We start from the raw sequence: 20077 nt of genomic DNA on the forward strand, positions 1-20077 counted from the left end.
TGAATAGTTGAAAATTTGAGAAATTCAATAATTGAAAATTTGAACTATTGCAAAATTTGGAAAATTGAAAATTTGAGAAATTCAATAATTGAAAATTTGAACTATTGCAAAATTTGGAAAATTGAAAATTTGAAAAATTGAAAAAGTGAAAATTTGAACATTTGAAAAATTGAAAAATTAAAGGATTTGATAGGAGCGTCCACATTCTCAAATTTTTAAGTCGCAAATTTCTCATATTTTTAGAATCCCAAATTTTTAATCTGCCGCATTTTCAAATTTTGTATTGTAAATCCCGATTTCCTCACATTCTTAAATTTTACTGTTAATTTCACAGTGATCTTAACATTCTGCATCTAAATTTTCCATTCGTATCTAATCTAACATTCGACACACGTACTCAACAGAAGTTTACATAAACAAACGCGTTAAAAACATCCATAGTACATATTTCTTTGTCAGTAATACCATAAAGAGAGAATCGAGGTATTTCTCGACGGTGTTGTAAACGTTCCAGTATCCTTCCTTATGTGACTAATCTCGTGAGTCGAGCGGAAAATCCAACGTCAGATTTCCAATAAGCTCGATCACGTTGCCGTATACGAAACACGCAATTTCTTCTTTTTTCACGGCCAGACGATAAGCGTGATTTCCAGTGGAACGATTTTTTTGTCCAAGTCCGATCGATGGGCGTGAACCGGCAAACAGCTTTCCAAACTAGTTCCGCCTATCGAACCGAGCAGACGTGGACGGATAATAACAGGTTGCCTGTAGTCGCATTATCGGAATAATATAGAGGCGAGGCCGATGATAATGGCAGCTGATGAAAACAACAATGACCGTGGTCGATTGACGCCCAATGAACGAGTGACCATGAATCTTTATTCTGACCACCGTGCTAGTCAACGCGATACCTTTGGCGGGTGTAGGACTTCTGCATTCCAAACTTTGCTTGCTAGATTGCAACTTTTTATTACTGCAAGCAATGTGTGTATTTTGTGAAATTTCAGTTTTGGGACTTTGAACCGGTGAAACTTCGAAATTTTGGGATTTATGAGGACTTTGGAGTTTGGAGTTTTAGAGGCTTTGAAATTTGGGACTTGGGAACGTAGAGACTTTGTTCCTGGACTTTAGAATTTTAGAGTTTTTCAATTTTAGGAATTAGGAGTGTTGAAAATTAGGGACTTGGGAATATTGGAATTTTGGGATTTAGGAATATTGGAATTTTGGGATCTAGGAATATTGGAATTTAGGGATTTAGGAATATTGCAACTTTGGGACCTAGGAATATTGGATTAATGGACTTAGGAATATTGAAAGATATTCGATTACAAATTAAACGTATATAAATAAAATCTCCAACTTGAAAACTACTTGTTAGTTCCAATAGAGATAGAAGTTTTACATAAAATTTATAAGAAGCCATATGTAGATCGGAAAGTGTACAAATTGCATCTATGTTAGCCTTAGTTGGATCACATGATGTATCAATTCCAATTGACTATAAATTCCTAATATATTTCTGTTTTGGGTTTCACAATTAACGCGTTAAGATCTTCCGTGCGTCGAATACTGCCACCAGTACGCGCCCATAACGCGGATCAAATAGGATATCTGACTCGAACGGCATATTTTTATAGAGGCACCTTTGGACTTTTAAATTCTTTTTTTTAAGTAAGTTAGTGTAAAAAATGTAATGGAATACAATTTCCAGAATATTACGTATAGAAATCAGTCGTGCACCAAACGGAAGGTATAAAATGTACGTATAACTTCAACGACAGTAATATTTTTTCCACAAGCGAAATTAAAAATTCCAATTTATCCGTATTTTGTCTTTTGACCTATAATTTACATATGTGAAATTTGATCAAAATAGTACAAAATTTTATTAAAAAAATTTGCAAAATAATGTTAATTTTTAACATATTTTTAAACAAATAAATTTTTCAAAAATCCACTTACGCCATATTATTAGCCTTCTAAAATGGAAAAATTTGCACTTTTAATTTTTTGCCTAGGCCTAATAGTTCCTGAGATATTCGAGAAAATATGTTTTGCAACCCCAACTTTGGGGGCCATTTTCACCCCTTCAGCATGGACGATGGCCGATAAAAAAAAATCAAAATCGGCGATGGGCGATTGGGTAATGTCCCTTGTAAAAACATATTAACTGACTTCATCATGACTTAGGAGTATTCAAACTTATGAGATCTTGAACTTTAGAATGTTACAGTTTTCACTTTTGGGGTTTCGGAATTTTGAACTATGGAATTTTGGAACTTAGAAGCACTGAGACTTATGAGTTCTTAGAGTTTGGAATTTATCGAGTTTTTCAGCTTTGGCACTTTGGAATTTTAGAGTTCTTTAAATTTGTGACTTAGGAATGTTGGAACTTAGGACTCAGGAATATTGGAACTCTGGGACCTAGGAACATGGATTTATGGGACTTAGAAATATTCAAACTTATGCATTCTTGAATTTTAGAATATTAAAGTCCTTGTCACTTTGTCGCTTATATCGTGTAGATCATTTATTGTACTTATATCTTTAACATATTAAAGTCTCTAAATAAGTGTATCTTTCAGACCTAAATTTTCGAATATATTGTATAGTACTTACGTTCATTTCAATTTACCGAATGTAAACAAATATTTTCGCTTATATCAGGATTTTATTAAACTAACCGCTTAACGTATAATATCCTAGGCAGTTGCGTCATTCACAGCTGCCTAATTATTATTACAACATTAATACAGCTGAAAAATGTTAAAATAAGCACATTTCCTTGATGATACAGATTATAATTAGAATTAAACCCACAATTCAGTTGCAGTACGAATCTAGTTTATCTAACTGTAGTGTGCGTCACGTGTGTGACATGTGGTAGTTCAAGTTAATACTTTTGTCGAAATGTTAACTGTCATCGAGATGAAGACTAATTATATAAATTACTCCGCGTTTTTCCACATTTGTCGTACTTTATTTTTAATGTAAAAATAAGTGCACATCGGACGTCCGTAAACCTAGTGTTAATGCAGCAAACATTCGCCGTTGATGTCACCGGCTGGAGCACTCCCCTTGTGCATGTCACGCCATAATCGCTTCCATTCCTTTCACCGTTGTGACTACGTCGTAGAACAGGTTGGAGGATACACGGAATCGTACACGTAGCTCGTTCTGCATGGTCGGATAACCGCATCCAAGACGCTCCGTCACGATCCAGATCCATTAATGATCCATCGCGGATCATTACGTCGGATGATCCCGAGGAGAATCGTCGTGCTGAGACGATCCGAGTGAAAATCGTTGCATGAGATCGTGAATTCCAGAAATCTCGCAAGTGAACGTGTGATGTCTTTACGGCACACGTTTCGCCAACTTTTATTCGCCTTTATATAACGTGCATGTAACTGATTATGACTGCGTCCAACTCTGATGTTGATGGGAAATGGAAGTTATAAGTATTTACTTTCTCCGGGAATGGTGAGTCAGATCGTCATTCTTATGCTTCGGTTCGTTCTCCTTTGACGCTCATCGTACATCGTTAGCCATTTTTTTTAAAGTGGTTTAAGCTCATTTATCAGTTGTTTGTTGACTAGTAACATGTATTACTCGATGTTAATCATGAATATTTTATGGTTAGGTATATTCAAAGTGTACTTGGCTGTTTCAAATTTAATGACAAATATAGTTGTTAATTTTGAAAGTGGCTTAAATCCATTCTTCGTAGAGAGGCACGTATTATTCGCTTAATCGTTACTATTATTTTCATAAGAATTATAAATTAAGTTTTATTAAAAGTTTAAAATTTTGAAAACTTAGTGATTTCCTAATTTGGAAACTTAACACTTAACTTACGAAACAGTGAAGAAAATAAATCACTGTAAAAAGGAAATTAACTTCATAATCAATATGTGATCAAAATTTTGAAAGGATCTTTGCCAGATAGTCTTAACTGACCTTACAGTAGTTGTTAACTTTGACTTAACCTTGGTTCACTTTTCATCTGGTCGTTTATAGAGAGTCAGACAATGGACGGCGGATATTACGCAATTCGAGATCTCAAATCTCCCGCCGAAAAAAAGTTGGGTTAATTGTCTGCGAATCCTACACGAATCGATTGTTCTTGGCTAAAATTTCAGAAGGACCTTGAAGAAATCTCTTATATAACTTCCTTCTTTTTCGACAACAGAGCAACCTACTTCTTACTTATTTCAAAACCGTTTACCCAAAATACAAGACCCCACACTCGAAGTATATTTTAACGGATGTTAAAAATAGTTTTACTTTGGCCTATGGTGTAGAACCCAAACTATAAATAATTTCTCATATGTAGATTCTTTACCGTAGAATCACGTGGTCAAGTTCGTTTTCCTTTAGACAGAAGAAAAAGTAAAAAATGGTATAAGACATGCAATTTCGCACTTAAAAGACACATGTACCGTAGTCAACTCAGCAATTGGCGCGTGACGAGGTCCATCCAAAGTACAGGAAGCTACACCGACTATACACACCGTAAACACTTCCATTTCGCAGGTACGAATAATAATGACAATAACAACTACATCACTCGATTCGCATTATCTTACTCACTCTTGAGACGTTTGTCGACTGTCATTGTTTTTCGCCTAATTGTTGCGTGACTGCTCGAGCCATTTGTTTATACCGTCGAAATTACGTGCGAATCTAGACGTCCATTTTGCAATTCTGACGAATCGGAACCGTAGCTGTTCTAAACACTGGGTCGGCCTCTTCACACGCCAACTCGTGGGTTGACAACGGTATGTAGAGCTATAACATTTTGACTCGGTTTCGTTAACTGGGCTGCTCTCCGTCCACAGACCCCTCGTTACTTTCGACACTTTTAACAACTTCTGGTGCTTTTGGCTCATTTTAAGAAAGTTTAATTCTCTGACAAAAAGTCGTATCACGGTTTGGTCTGTACGTTTTTATACGTGAGTAAGTGATCGGAATGGAGTTCTACAGTATTTGGATACCTATCGACTTCAAATTATAGCTAATTTTGCTATTAAATTTTGATTAATTTAAAGATTCAAAGTAAACAGGAATATTAACAAAATTGCTTTCAATTTTAATTATTGGACTCGCCGTACTAAGACATTACGTATCATTCACCATCATTTATAAAATTTTTGTTAGCTGTGCTATCATTTCTACAGAATCACTCGTGCACTTTTTGCTCTACTTGCTGCTCGGTGACACGTTCGAAGCACAAAGAGTTAACAAGAATCGGTACCTGGAGAATAGAAAAGCTTGTACGTACAAAGTCGGTAACCGTGGTAAGATGTTCTCATGTTGTGTTTGAGCACAACGCAAAATATAATATTACCATTGAAAGTTTATTTAACAGTCACAGAGTAAGGCGTACAAACTGTTTAGTCTACCAAAGATATCTAAGTCTATGCCAAGATTCTTTGTTTCCACTGTTTTCTAAGACTATTCTAACTAAAGAAAGAAGAGACGTTAGTTTTGAATTCAGTATAAACTAGATATTTTTTGGACCAGAATCCTTAATTTTACCACACCACGAGAGGGTTAATATAGTCAGTATAAATTCTTAGTGGGTCATCCTGTAGGACCATGGTTCCCTACTATGTCATCGGTTGTTCGTCACTAAACAGTAGTCTACGAGCTGACAGTATTTACGTCCGTATTTTTATTAGCTCATGTGCTATAATTTCTACAGAAACACTCGTGCACCTTTTGCTCTACCTGTTGCTTGGTGACACGTTGGAAGCACAAAGAGTTAACAGGAATTTATTAATAAACGTAATAATTTAATATAATATTATTAAAGAAATAACTAGATGAAAATAATAAAAAATCAAAAATTAAAATTAAGTTAAACTAAATACGTTATTAAGCCCACAATCTAATTACGAGTGATTCTACAGTAATCTAAAAAAAACCATCTGTACTTTTGCTTTCACATCGAGGGTAAAAATCGACCTATTTTTAACATCCTCGTTTGATGAACTGGTAAAGTTCCAAGTTCTTCGGCGATTGATCAAAAATGGTTTCCAGGAAACAGTCTCGGTAAAAGGAAAGTTTCACGGGTCAGTTCGTTCCATTTAACGCTAAAAAGACGCAAACGTGCAAAAGTAACAGCCACCATCGGATTGCGTTGTCTGTCAATGGTTCAACGAAGCGAGCCGAAGTCTAGCTTTCCAATTGTGCCATATTCTCCAAGTACACCTTCACTTTCGATAACTATGGTTTGATCATCGTGAACAACCGAATATCGTTGCCGTTGCGAATAAACGACCATTGGCAGAGGCAAATCGCGGGCAACTTTCACGGTTGTCCCACTCGTACATGATTTTATTTCTGTCGGGATTGTTCCACTTTTGCGACGCTCCCATAAAGGTCTTGCAGTGGGAAGAACAGGGACGAAGAATCTGGTAGTGAAACTGTGCCTTATCGTCGAAATAGAATTATGAATTTGAAGTTATTTTAAAAATGGAACAAACTCATTTTTCGTTATTTAAAGGTTTACATTTTGAAAGATTTAAAAATACTGGTAAGCACTGTTAGACAAAGTTTTGTATATTGTCGTATTGGATGATGTGATCTGACAACGTTTAATGTGCTAATTGAAAAAATTAAGGTTTAATCAAACCTCTAATAATAATAATGGGTAAAATAATACTCAAGTGATTTTTCTTCACTTTCAAGATTATTGAATTGTAAATTAAGCAAATTAAAGGGATATGTTAGTTGGTCAGTTATTCTGGTTCTTAATTTTAATTATTTTGGTCCATATTTTCATATTCAGGTTCTGATTCCAAGATTCTTCTTCTATTATCAATTCTTTCGAGTCCTACTTCTATGAACATTAAAATATTAAAATTTGGTAATTTCGAGATTTTCAAATCACTATATACTTAAACTATCAAATGTCCATGTCTTTAAGTCTAAACTTTCAAAAACTCAAATATCTACATTCCTGCATTCCTAAATTTAAATACCGAAATTGCTAAATTTCCAAAATTCTAAATTTCCTCATTCCTAATTTTCCCAATTCCTAATTTTCCTAATTTCTAAATTTCCTAATTCCTACATTTCCTAATTTCCAAAATTTCCTGATTCTTAATTTTCCTAATTCCTAAATTTCCTAATTCCTACATTTCCTAATTCCTACATTTTCACTTTCCTAAATTTCCCAATTCCTAAATTTCCGAATTCCTAAATTTCCTAATCCCTAAATTTCCTCATTCCTAATTTTCCCAATTCCTAAATTTCCTAATTTTCCTAATTCCTAATTTTCCTAATTTCTAAATTTCCTAATTCCCAAAATTTCCTGATTCCTAATTTTCCTAATTCCTAAATTTCCTAATTTCTAAATTTCCTAATTCCTACATTTTCTCTTTCCTAAATTTCCCAATTCCTAACTTTCCGAATTCCTAAATTTCCTAATTCCTAAATTTCCTAATTTCTAAATTTCCTATTTTTCCTAATTCCTAATTTTCCTAATTTCTAAATTTCCAAATTCCCAAAATTTCCTGATTCTTAAATTTCCTAATTTCTAAATTCTCAAGTTTCCTAATTGCAACATTTTCAAATTCCTAAATTCTCAATTTCTATATTCCAAAATTCAAATTTTTCAAATTTCTGAATCTTGTTTTCTACCATGCTCGTAACCGTACAACTAGACTTCTAATTTGTATCACAAACACGTGTTGATGATATCTACGCAAGTCAGTATTTTAATAAAATTCGACTTACGCCACTATTGCTTTCACCCCTGCAATTATAATGCAATGTAACAGCTTGCAGAAGGTTGTTCTAAACCAGTGTTTCTCAACCTTTTCACAAATGTGTGCACCAAAACCAGCACTTCCTGAAAATAAATTGAAAATGAACTTTATTAAATTAATAAATCATGCACATAGATAAAATGATTCAGTTTAAACTGATTGCATTTGTATTTCGTTATATACACTTACTTTATATACATATGTAACATTTTAACCTGATTATTAAAAGTTTTTATATCTAGTGAAGCTTGTTTTAAAACAAATTTCAAAACGTCAAGCTTTACTTTATATATATTTTTGTATACTGAATGTAAAATTCCGAAATGTAAAATTCTGCTATATATTTTATAAATTATCAACATAAATTAAGTGATTTAATTTAATGCGATATTTGTATTTCCTTATAAACACTTAAACATATGTTTCTGGTACATTTGTGTCAGTCTTACTTAATTTTTAACGTAAGGGTTTCATATCAAGTTGTATTCTGTATTTGTTCTTGAATATTGATAATAAAATGTTGAATATTAAAATTATGCTATTTATTCAAAAAATTATTTGTATACTACTTCACACATATGCCACTGTTTGAGAACCACTGTCTCAGCGCAGCAACTGTTTCCAAATGAATTGTAATTCCTAACAGAAGTGTTTATTTCAACACTGTCCCGATAAATTCTGCACCGCAAATCACGATATAAACACGTCACTATTATTACCATTATCGTGATTGTCCGAGTCATGAAGATGTTTCCATCGTCTGCAAAAGGAGAAGACAAGAACCGCATTTCTCAGGAATATGTTTACGTTGCCAATGAACACAGCCTAAGCCTGAAATTTCGATATAAACTAGTTTTTCCTTTGTGGCCAGTTTCTACAAATCCGCAAATAGACTTCTACGAAGGTTCAGATCGTAGAAATCTGACTTCTCGAAAGGTTGAAGCATAATGGGTCACAAATATGGTCGGCCCAGTCGGTTCGGGGTACCAGCGGGCCTATAAAACTTCGCCCAGGTCAAGATCCACTTTCTTCCGACGGGTCATCCTCCTTTCCCGCGTTTCCGGTCCCGCCGATGGGACTGGTTCCCGCGAAAAAGAAGCCGGACACGTCTCCGAGCTAAATATGGCCGGACTCGGTCGTTTGTCATCGCCCCACCATCCTACTCTTCTGTCCTACGCATACTACACGGACTTTGCCAGATCCTACGATCTCGTCGGCCAACAGACGCAACGTGGCCGTGCTAAGAAAAACTCGTTCATCGAAATTTTGGCTAAGGCGGATGTTTGGGCCGTTTCCACCAGGCTGCCTCTGGCTTGTCTGCCACTGGGATATTTTGGGGTTCAAGGAACTTTCGCACCCTCCACGTGTATTCAAAGTTTTAATTCGGTGAAAAACATTTCGACTTCCAACGAAGGTGTTGGAGGAACTTTTAGATTGTGCAAGAAATTGATGAAGTTGATGTGTAGTTCTGCTGTTAACTGTTATGCTATACTGCTAGTGATTTTTACTGTGTTAGTCGATTACATATGTAAATATTTAGATGCGTAAATGATTCTGACACTGATAGGCTCATGGTGTATGCTAATAATCTCATAGTGTGTACTGGCAAGTCTCATCGTGTACTGATCCCACGTGCAAACTTATCCTCTTCATGAAGACAGACTTAATGTGATTTGGTATACGTATGAGATGGTAGCTTCCAAGTGTTTTTACACAGCTAGTATACTTTTCTTTAATATAAGGATTTAGTGAATTGAAAGGACCTTTTATATTCTGTGGTATTTGTATTCCAGTGTCTAACTCTGTGTCTTATTAAATTTGCATAGTGATTCGGTGATGCGATGATTCAACCATCCAGGTGAAAATATTAAACGTCACAAGTGTTTCCTACAAGAATTTTTATTCTAGAGGTTTTAGATAGAACTTGTACTTATCTGGAACAGATTGGACTATTCAGACCATTATTTTCATACTGGATGATTCAGAAACTCTGTCCGCGTACACACGTATATACAACACATAGTTTTAATAAAAATTCTGCTTTTAAACGAATATTAGTAAATACTGAAAGTAGACTGAATAGTTTATTCTACACTGAAACAAATTACCTGAAATTTATTTTGGTACCAGCTTGATTCTACACTACATACATATGCAATATAACGAGTAATTTTAAAATCACTCTCCTTATTATAGAAAGTTTGAAATGCTAGAGCTAAATATAGAATGTGAACTCGATCTCGAAACAAGATAATTTAATGAAATTTGTTTTCATACTGGTTCAGATGATTCACCGTTCGAATGCACATATGTGATACAACGAGCAGTTTTAATAAAAATACTGTTTTCGAAGAAGTGTGGATATGTTAGAACTGAACCTGGACTTATTTGCATCCTGGAATTAATGAGACAATTCAGTGAAATTCATTTTCATACTGGTTTCTATGATTCATACAGATGATTCAAGGACAGGTTTCAAGTAGAACCAATTTCCGATAATTCTGTTTTTGGAAAGATTTTGAGGTGTTAAGATTAAGTGGACAGCTTATCTAAGTATCTGAGATCTAGAACAAATAGTCAGTGAATCATATTTTTATGCTCTATTCAATTAAGAAGAATTACAGAAAATGATACGAATTCTATTTCGGTATCAAGTAGATCTAGATTCACATTTCTAAGTATCTAGAGTCTAATAATCCAGTGAACGCTGTGTTTTATTTAAATAATGATTCAGATGTATTATCTAAGTGCAAATATCGAGTACAGTCAGTGCTAACCACAAAAATTACGTGTTTGAAAGGATTTTAAAATTTCAAAACCAGATAAATAACCCATTCTTAAGCGTTTGAATCCTGGAACAATTGTCACAGACTAATTTACAAGGTATTAGTCATTTAGTCATAACTAATTTGCAAGATCTACTGATTACACACTGACAAATTAAAAGCAAAAACAGGGTGTTGGTTATGGAAAAATTGCAAAAGAATTTTATCTCAGGATTAAATAGATTCACAGTTCTACGTGACAGCTCCTGAAATGAATTTATACTCGTTCTGAATTATTAATTTAGAGAACTATACTTCTGTGTTGTATTTGAATAGTGATGCTTCGGATGTTATTACGTATTGATCCAAACTAATTTGCAAATACTGTTCACTCATTTGGTCGTAACAGATTTACAAGATCTAATCATTCACTTCATCATACCTAGTTTGAAAGATTATTCACTTGATCATAACTACGTAGAAGATTGAATTATTTGTCACGGCTAATCTACAAGATCTAATCTTTAGAAAATTTAGTTATAACTGAAGATCTTAGTCATTTGATCATATCTAATTTAAAAGAATACAATAAATACACATGCTTCACGGCGAGACACCAAAAGTAACAAGTGTTAGAACTACTAAAAGTGAAACAGTGTTTTACCTCCACACTAGAAGAAGTGACGGGACTTCTGTCTCCGAAGAAACTTTACGATCCCAGGACTGAACAAACAAGCAGAACTTACCTTTTCGAACATCCGAACCCTAGAACAGGTCTGAAAAGGGACAGAGCACGCCTTTAGCTGGGGCAGGTCCGATGACCTTGACAAGAATAACTCCCAAGGCCGGACATCAGCCCGCGAAGAAACATGGAGACCCGTGGTTCCGTTTACTTGCTTATTATCCTTGTGTTGCCAGTGACCCTGTGGCTGATTGGGAATCTTAGTAGAAGCAAAGTTCTTGCAGGTGTCGCTAAAGCTGCTAGGTAAGATCCTGATTCGATTTCATCCAAAATTCTCTTTCAACTTTATATAAATAGGTTCAGGATTTAGTATTGAAAGGTGGAACACACCATTGGAGTACGGAGAGAGGATGCAAGTATCCAGCGGTAGCCGCGTCAACGTAGTTTAGGAGATATTCAGTATTTTTAATATAATGAACAATATTAGTCACTATATTATAATTCTTCCTGTACGGACGTAAATACTGTCAGCTCGTAGACTACTGTTTAGTGACGAACAACCGATGACATAGTAGGAAACGACGGTCCTACAGGATGACCCACTGAGAATTTTTACTGACTGCATTAACCCTCTCGTGGTGTGGTAAAATTAAGGATTCTGGTCCAAAAAATATCTAGTTTATACTGAATTCAAAACTAACGTCTCTTCTTTCTTTAGTTAGAATAATTTTAGAAAACAGAGGAAACAAAGAATCTTGGCATAGACTAAGATATCTTTGGTAGACTAAACAGTTTGTACGCCTTACTCTGTGACTGTCAAATAAACTTTCAATGGTAATATTATACATATTTTGCGTTGTGCTCAAACACAACATGAGAACATCCTACCACGGTTACCGACTTTGTATGTAGAAGCTTTTCTATTCTCCAGGTACCGATTCTTGTTAACTCTTTGTGCTTCGAACGTGTCACCGAGCAACAAGTAGAGTAAAAGGTGCACGAGTAATTCTGTAGAAATGATAGCACAGCTAACAAAAATTTTATAAATGATGGTGAATGATACGTAATGTCTTAGTACGACGAGTCCAATAATTAAAATTGAGAGCAATTTTGTTAATATCTCTGCTTACTTTGAATCTTTAATTTAATCAAAATTTAATAGCAAAATTAGCTATAATTTGAAGTAGGTAGGTACCCAAATACTGTAGAACTCCATTCCAGCCACTCACTCACGTATAAAAACGTACAGACCAAACCGTGATACGACTTTTTGTCAGAGAATTAAACTTTCTTAAAATGAGCCAAAAGCACCAGAAGTTGTTAAAAGTGTCGAAAGTAACGAGGGGTCTGTGGACGGAGAGCAGCCCAGTTAACGAAACCGAGTCAAAATGTTATAGCTCTACATACCGTTGTCAACCCACGAGTTGGCGTGTGAAGAGGCTGACCCAGGTGTTTAGAACAGTTACGGCTCCGATTCGTCAGAATTGCAAAATGGACGTCTTAGACTCGCGCGTAGTTTCGACGGTATAAACAAATGGCGCGAGCAGTCACGCACCAATTAGGCGAAAAACAATGACAATCGACAAACGTCTCAAGAGTGAGTAAGATAATGCGAATCGAGTGATGCAGTTGTTATTGTCATTATTATTCGTACCTGCGAAATGGAAGTGTTTACGGTGTGTATAGTCGGTGTAGCTTCCTGTACTTTGGATGAACCTCATCACGCGCTAATTGCTGGGTTGAGTACGATACGTGTGTCTTTTAAGTGTGAAATGGTACCATTGTACCATTGATTCCATTTTTTACTTTTTCCGCTGTCTAGAGTAAGTTAATGCAAATTCAACAGTTGTTATTTTCATTATTATTCCTGTTTTCCGAAATATAACACTGGAAGTGTTCACGGTTGGACGTAACTTCTTTTACTTTAAGTCGATTACGCGCCAATTCTTTTATATGTGTATATATTATGTCAGATGTTTTCAATGAATATGTGCGAAACTGATAGACTTATACAGATATTTGAGATCTCTCCCTTTCACGCATTCAAACATGTAGATAGTAACTTCGGTACTACACCCGCTATTTGGAAGATGAGTCATAGAAATAGGACCAAAAATTGTAGGTGATTTCCATAGCCGGGTGTTCGTCAGCTTCAACAGAACTGCGACGGAAATAAATTTCACGGTGGAGGAAGCTCAAAGGAGCTCCCATAACTGCGTCGTTTGGGAAGCTTTCTAAATAAGAAATCCCAGCTGACACACGTGCTCTACTCGCTTCATTATTCCTTCACGCTGAACAACCGGACTGATTCCTCGATTTACCTTGGATATCAAAGGTGTTAAGAGCGCTGTTATGTTATAAACAGGAAGGGTCTTTTTCCCAATTTCTAATTTTATATTCACCTTTACTGTCAAGGAAAAAACCTAAATTACGGTCCTCTTTAGTCACTTCACTCTCATAATCTTCGGCAATAAGACACACCATAAACCATAGGCAAAATATTCTCACTACCTGCACGCCAACTTGGGTTTTTCCAAAACATGTACCCCGAGGAAAGGGAAGAACAACCCCCGACATTACCAAAAACAGACGATTGGACAAGGATTTTTCCCACCTTAGTTTTAGTTCTTACCTCCGCACACGCGCCCACATCCGAAAATTGATAAAAAGACCAGCACGACAGTTTTTAGTCAGAATTTTTGTAACATCTCAGAGCAACACATCAAATAAAATAAATCACTCGTAGAAAGGCAAAGTTAGCATTTGCTACATTATTTAAAAATGCCGTACAACAGTACAAACGAATTTAACAAAAGAATTGGGTTCCTTTCACGTTGATTACCGCGATGACCATCGATTTAACGTGTTTGCTGTTGTGTACGACAAGTATAATAAATAGGTCGTTGTGAGTTGTAACGTTTGTTTATCGATAGTTGCGCGCAGTATCGTGATTGGGTGGAAGGTGATCGGTTAGAACATTTGGGTATTGGGGTACGAATGCAACAATGAGCTTTTTCCAGGTTTCTGAGGTTTCAGATTTGGGAAATTGGGAATTTAGATATTTGGAATATTAAGAATAGAAAATTTTGATTATTTGGAAAATTTGAAATTTATAATCATGAAATTTCGAAATTAAAAAATATGGAAGCTTATGATTTTTATGAATAACTTATAAGAATCATTTTTAGTATACTTAACAGCGTGCAGTATCACTATAAATTTTTCTATGACGATCAATATACGAAAATATCATTACTACTCACATAAACTAGTCATACGTTCTACCTCGTATGCATTATAGCAAATGACAAGAAACTACTTCACCGTATTCTTCAGAAAAGCATTCGATCATTACAGTAGAAAAACCAAATTACTCATTTATCAGCAATCTTACTTCTCCCATATCGGATGATGTCACTAATTATCTCCAATAGTATTAATAAAAAGAATCATTAAATACGAGAGGATTAAGGTTGATATTCAATCTATCAGTACTTTGATGGCAACCAGCTGTATCATTAAGAAATTGTTAAAACTACAATTTACAATCCAGAGTTAAATACGATCCTGCTGGTATATTACTAGCTTTTTATACCGTTAAAGAAAGATTGCAGTAAGAAACGTATTATCTTTACTTTCATACAATCATTTTTCGATCAAATATAGCTTCGACGCTTCCGCGTTTTAAGGCTGATACACAAGCTATTAAGAGACTCAAAGGCGAGGAATGTGGCCCACGTGGTGATGAGATCCGGAATAAAATCCAGGATGTTTCGTCGCAATAAGATCACTGCACCGACTCTGGAAACGTCTCGTTATACGACTGCTTTCTTTGCTGAATCCTCCGCTGGACCGCTGCCAAATAACAAACAGAAAGAAATCGAGAGACAAAGAACATTCAGTCGACATCAATCACGCCATACATCATACTATATCCTAGATATTCACGTTGCAAACATATAATATAAAAAATTCCAATGAAGCTTCGAAAAAACGTCACATATTAATAAAGTGAAGTGGGGAAAGTTCGTAAACGGGGCAAGTGCGTATACAGGCTATTTTTATTACAATATGAGTGAAATTTCTCCATTTAGCATGTTTGTTTCCTTGTTTTGTTTCACTGTATCCCTTTTTATATTTCAGCTAAGAATACTTGTTTGCAGTATAGAGTACTTGCATAATACAGTAAAAAGCATTTTATAGCAGATTTGTTAATAATTCTGCTCTTTTCCCATTGCACATGAAATAAAGTTTCAAAGTATTTAACTTCAAGTTACGCTCTTACCCCATTTTCGGGGAAAGTGCAGAGTAGTTGACATTTTAAACAATTTTCTATCAAAATCAAAATGTACAAGGAAAATTAAGGTCCTAGTTAATATTAATTAAATAGTAGTAATTGTGCAAAGCGTTCGATATCGATAGCATTAAATATTTACATAGCAGATTGAAAGTACTTACGTTTAAATACCAACTTTATAAAAACCAGTGGGCACTTACCCCACTTCACCTTAATTGAAATCCGCGTCAAAATCTCAAGTGTGGAAAAAAAATTTTTTATTAGCTTCTCAGGAAGTGTCTTCAGATCAGATTTTTCAACTGGATGCTTTGTCTGTATAAATTAAGTTCCTTGAATTTTTGAGACACAAGTTGCATAGGTGTCGAGGTGTCACACAAAGGATTTCTGGAGTTGTTGAAAAATTGTGGATTCTTTATAAAATCTCCAAAGAATGGCTTCAGGCCAGATCACGTTTTCGACCCCATATCTATAGAAAGGTGATGAATTCCTCTTTTTTTTTTAAAAAAAAAACTACAAGTCAGTGACAATCGAGTCCACGTATAAATCTCAAGAATTGTGGAAAAGTAATGGATTTTGAATTAAATCTTAGAAAAGTGTCCTCACATCGCGGTTTTCATTATTCTGTCTATATAAATCTAATTTCTTTTCTTGAAATTTTGAAAGTTTCACAGTTGCACAGTGGCAATCGAGATAGCCGCACAATCATCTCGCTATGAAAAATTTTAGGAAAACAGTAAATTTTTAATGAATCCTCAAAAATCTATCCTCACACCAGATCGCGGTTTTCGACCTCATCAATGTATATTTATTTTTCAGCAAACCGATAGTCTTAAAAAAGCAATTTGCATATATGTGACCCGTCAGGCTAAAGATCTTGCGATTGCATGGAATGAATTAATCCGTATATACGAGAAGAATTGGAATTTTTCGTGAGAGGTCAAAAAAGGTGTCTTCCCGAGAACAATTGTCCCCGTTTAACCCAACTCCTGTTATCAACCATCTTCTCATTACGAACGATTTCGATAGTTATGCAACCGAAACTCTCTTGCCTTTCACGAAAAAGTGAACATCGATTCGAAGAAGATTACAGTTACTCTTTAAACGAACTCTGTTAACTGCGAGGCAAAGCTCGCTAGTTTCACTAGTTTTATTAACGCGTTGACTGTTCCTGAAAACAAAACGCGTTTAAGGTTTTAAACGGTCTACGTGCACCAGATTTCCTATCGGGTCATTTTGGTCTAATACAGTCATACTTTCTAGCATGAACTTTTGTATCCGTATTGTTATTTGAAATTTTATTAACGCGTTAACTGTTCCAGAAGTCAGGACGCGCTTAAGGTTTTAAACAGTCTACGTGTACCAGATTTTTATCGGGTTATTTAGAACTAAAACAGTTACACTTTCTTGCATTTAGCTACCTCTGTGTGTCGTTTGAAATTGTATTACCACGCTGATTCTTTTGGAAATCCAAATGCGTGTGATGTTTTGAAAAGTGTACATGTACCTATGTGCGTAGTATGTACAATGATTAGATGCAGGACAAAGAAAGCAACTGAAATTTGTAACATAGGAAGATTTAGGATTTCAAAAATTGAAACTTTTTGATGAAAAAATCAATGTCGATTCTAATAAGTTTACAGCTGCTTTTGAAACAAATACTGTTCAGTGCGAGTTTTGCTATTTTTTTTGTACAGTTATAAAAGATGAGACAGGAATTTCTGATGAAAATGTTGCTCACGTCGCCAATAATACTTTCGCAATTCATTTACGAATATCATATAGGGTGAATCACTAGGTTAGGTATTTTTTTTCGCTGTGGACCGATCAGAATTCTTTCCGTGATAGATGATATGAAGATGACTTCGAATGTTCTGCGAAGTGATTTTTGCTACGTCTTCCTATTCCTACAATTTTTAGCAATGAAGGTTTGGAACATCATTCAGAGTTTGCGTAATTATGAAAAGATGCCGTAATAATCTTGCAAAAACTGTAGAACGCAACTCTCTAAAATACAAGAGAAATGATGATTAAAGTTCTTGTAGCATATATTTGTCTTTTTGAAAATAACACGATATTAAAAATGTATTGTAGTCTGATGGAAAATTCGAAATTGACAGAAAGTATATGTATATATTATTCGTTGTCCCTTTAAAAATAAGATATTGTTCTTACAAAACCGAATCATCACATCAAGATTTTGTAAAGCTCCGAATTCGAGTTCTACGAATTTCAAGATTTTATAGACCTTCAATTTCGAGTTTCGAGAGTTTCAAGACCTGTACATCTCCAAATTCGAGTTTCTGAGGTTAGAAAATTGTATACAGCTTCTCGTTCGAGTTTTGATAATTAAAAAATTCGGTTCGAAGCCATCCCTACATCGAACACAACATATCGAATTTCATTCACAACACAATTCGAATTCCTGGGGTTAGAAAACTTTATGCAGCTTCAAGTTCAAGTTTCAACAATTGGTTCAAAGCCATCCCTACATCGAACACAACACATCAGATCGACTCGTCATTGCTTGCTTCACCAACCGTTCCATTTAGGATCGGGCCGATGACGCGACTCATTATAATTACGATGCTGTGCCTCGAGCTTCAGTCTCTCTCGTGCTGTTGTCCTCGTCTGTTGCGCAAGTCATCGGAACATCGACTTTGTTAGCCCTAGATTTACGATCGTTTAATGACCACGTATATTTAAAGTAAAACTAAATAATGGATAACGTAAACTACCTTATACAATGATTCTCTATCTTGATGAAGATTGACATTTTCACAGAAAAAACTTCTGAATAACTTGCGTAATTGAAATTAAGATCCGACGACGGATTTCGTAAATCTGGTGTTCAATTTCAATTAATCGAGAGAAGACGTTTATACATGATGCGTAGTCGATAAAAAATTACTTTTGCTTTTATTCACATGGTGCAACCTTATGAGTAAGTAACATAGTACTTTTTAAATATTTCTCAATTAAATATTAGGGGTTTTGTGTTGAATTTTCAACGAGGTATTAAATTTTGTTTGTATAGAATTTTTGAAGAGAATGTTTTTGTTATTTAATTTCAGGACATGTTTTAACCCTTTGTCAGGTGTGTTAACTAATCATAGCTAAAATATTAAAATAAAAAAAAAAATTGAAATATTACGTCAATTTTGTATTCAGTCCTTGACTATGCAAATTATAATTTGATTTAAACTTGAAATTGAAGCTTATTAAAAATTCGTGTAAGATTTGTCACTGTTGAAATGTGAGTGTGTCACGTGTGGGAGACGGTATTATAAGGCGAATTTAATATTGGAAATTACAAAATAAAACGTTGAAGTAACAATTTTTCAAAATAGGCACATGCATCAAAATCTATTTTTAGTCTCAAAAATGAGAATAACAAGGTACAAAATAATATACAAGAAAATAAATCATTAACAATATTTAACGTGCAAAATTTGCAAGTAAAAATAATAAATTAAAAATTTTCATTTATTATTACATTAAATTAAAAACAATTTCAAATTTGTTTGAAATTGAAAGAAACTCGTTATCTTGTCTAAATTTAAACAATAAATGTAAAATTTAAATAAAATTAAATTAAAAATAATTTTCTGTGAAAATTGTCGAGCAAACCTTGCCAAAAAATATATTTCTGCAATTTATCAGTGCAGTGATTAATTTTTGTTTATGTAACATCAGATTATCAAAAGCACCTCCAAAATCATATCAATGGTAAACACCGTGTATGTACCTCTGTCAGACATACGTAATATGAGATTACCATATGTAATAAGATAAAAATTGCTTACAAAACGACTAACAGAATCTTAATAATAATTATCATTGAAAAACAAAAGATGCAAAGATAAATCTGTTGCACATAAAATTATATATAGCCTCCACGTGGAAAGAGTACAAGAGCAGGTTCTATTTTTATCATTATCTTGAGATAGCGAACGATGCTCTTATATCTAGTAGCACCTCTTCTCGTTGCCATCCACTTTGCATACCGATTAGATAAAACAATTTCCGGTTTTTCTTTCCAAGATGCTGAAGATGATCAAGTTTAGATACGCGTGTAATCTTTCTTTGAATTATGGAAACTGCAGGAGTGTAAAATATTATCTTCGCGACACTGGCAATAAATATTCATGATAATGGAATTAAATAAAATTCTATTGCAAAGTTTAGGTATAAATATGTAAATAGGGGAAAGATGTGCGTCACAGTGGCTTTAACAAGACCTTTATTTTTTAATTGATTGCGGTAGACCCACGTTATATTGCCACTGATTGGGTTATAATAATAACTTTTGCTGATGGCAGTATATTGAAATGATGTAAAATTTTCTGTGATATTTTCAGGTTTAACGCTGGTGCAAATACGTTGCAAATTAGTCCCGGTATTATCGATCATTATCGATAATACCGTTTAAACAATTAAATGCGTAATCAACGCGCAGCCGCATGAATTCTGGTTATTATTGTTTACAATTAGATGAATTATATTTTATTTGAAGTTTCGATAAGAACACGTAGAATTGAATAATGGAAGATAACAT

At 34.6% G+C, this 20077-nt stretch overlaps 1 protein-coding gene and 1 long non-coding RNA gene across 7 annotated transcripts in view; one reads left to right on the forward strand and one right to left on the reverse strand.

Annotated features, from left to right (window-relative positions):
* Positions 1 to 20077, forward strand: part of ssh (Protein phosphatase Slingshot) — a 163079-nt gene that overhangs the window by 127723 nt on the left and 15279 nt on the right. The window contains exon 1 of one of the 6 annotated variants that reach the window (XM_012283652.2): positions 3434 to 3483. The exons of 4 other annotated variants lie outside the window; for them this stretch is intronic. In XM_012283652.2, the coding sequence (XP_012139042.1) occupies positions 3449 to 3483 (35 nt within the window). In that variant the 5' untranslated portion in view covers positions 3434 to 3448. Of the gene's footprint in view, positions 1 to 3433; positions 3484 to 10772; positions 11529 to 20077 lie in introns of those variants that run through there. One more of the 6 variants, XM_012283651.2, reaches the window with a different exon arrangement.
* LOC143266013 (uncharacterized) lies at positions 2516 to 6511 on the reverse strand. The gene is made up of 3 exons (XR_013040920.1): positions 3966 to 6511; positions 3470 to 3595; positions 2516 to 3389 (listed from the first exon to the last, which is right to left on the reverse strand). It is a non-coding gene; the product is annotated as an uncharacterized LOC143266013 (long non-coding RNA).

This window comes from Megachile rotundata, chromosome 16 (assembly GCF_050947335.1).
Source record: "Megachile rotundata isolate GNS110a chromosome 16, iyMegRotu1, whole genome shotgun sequence".
Taxonomy (NCBI): domain Eukaryota; kingdom Metazoa; phylum Arthropoda; class Insecta; order Hymenoptera; family Megachilidae; genus Megachile; species Megachile rotundata.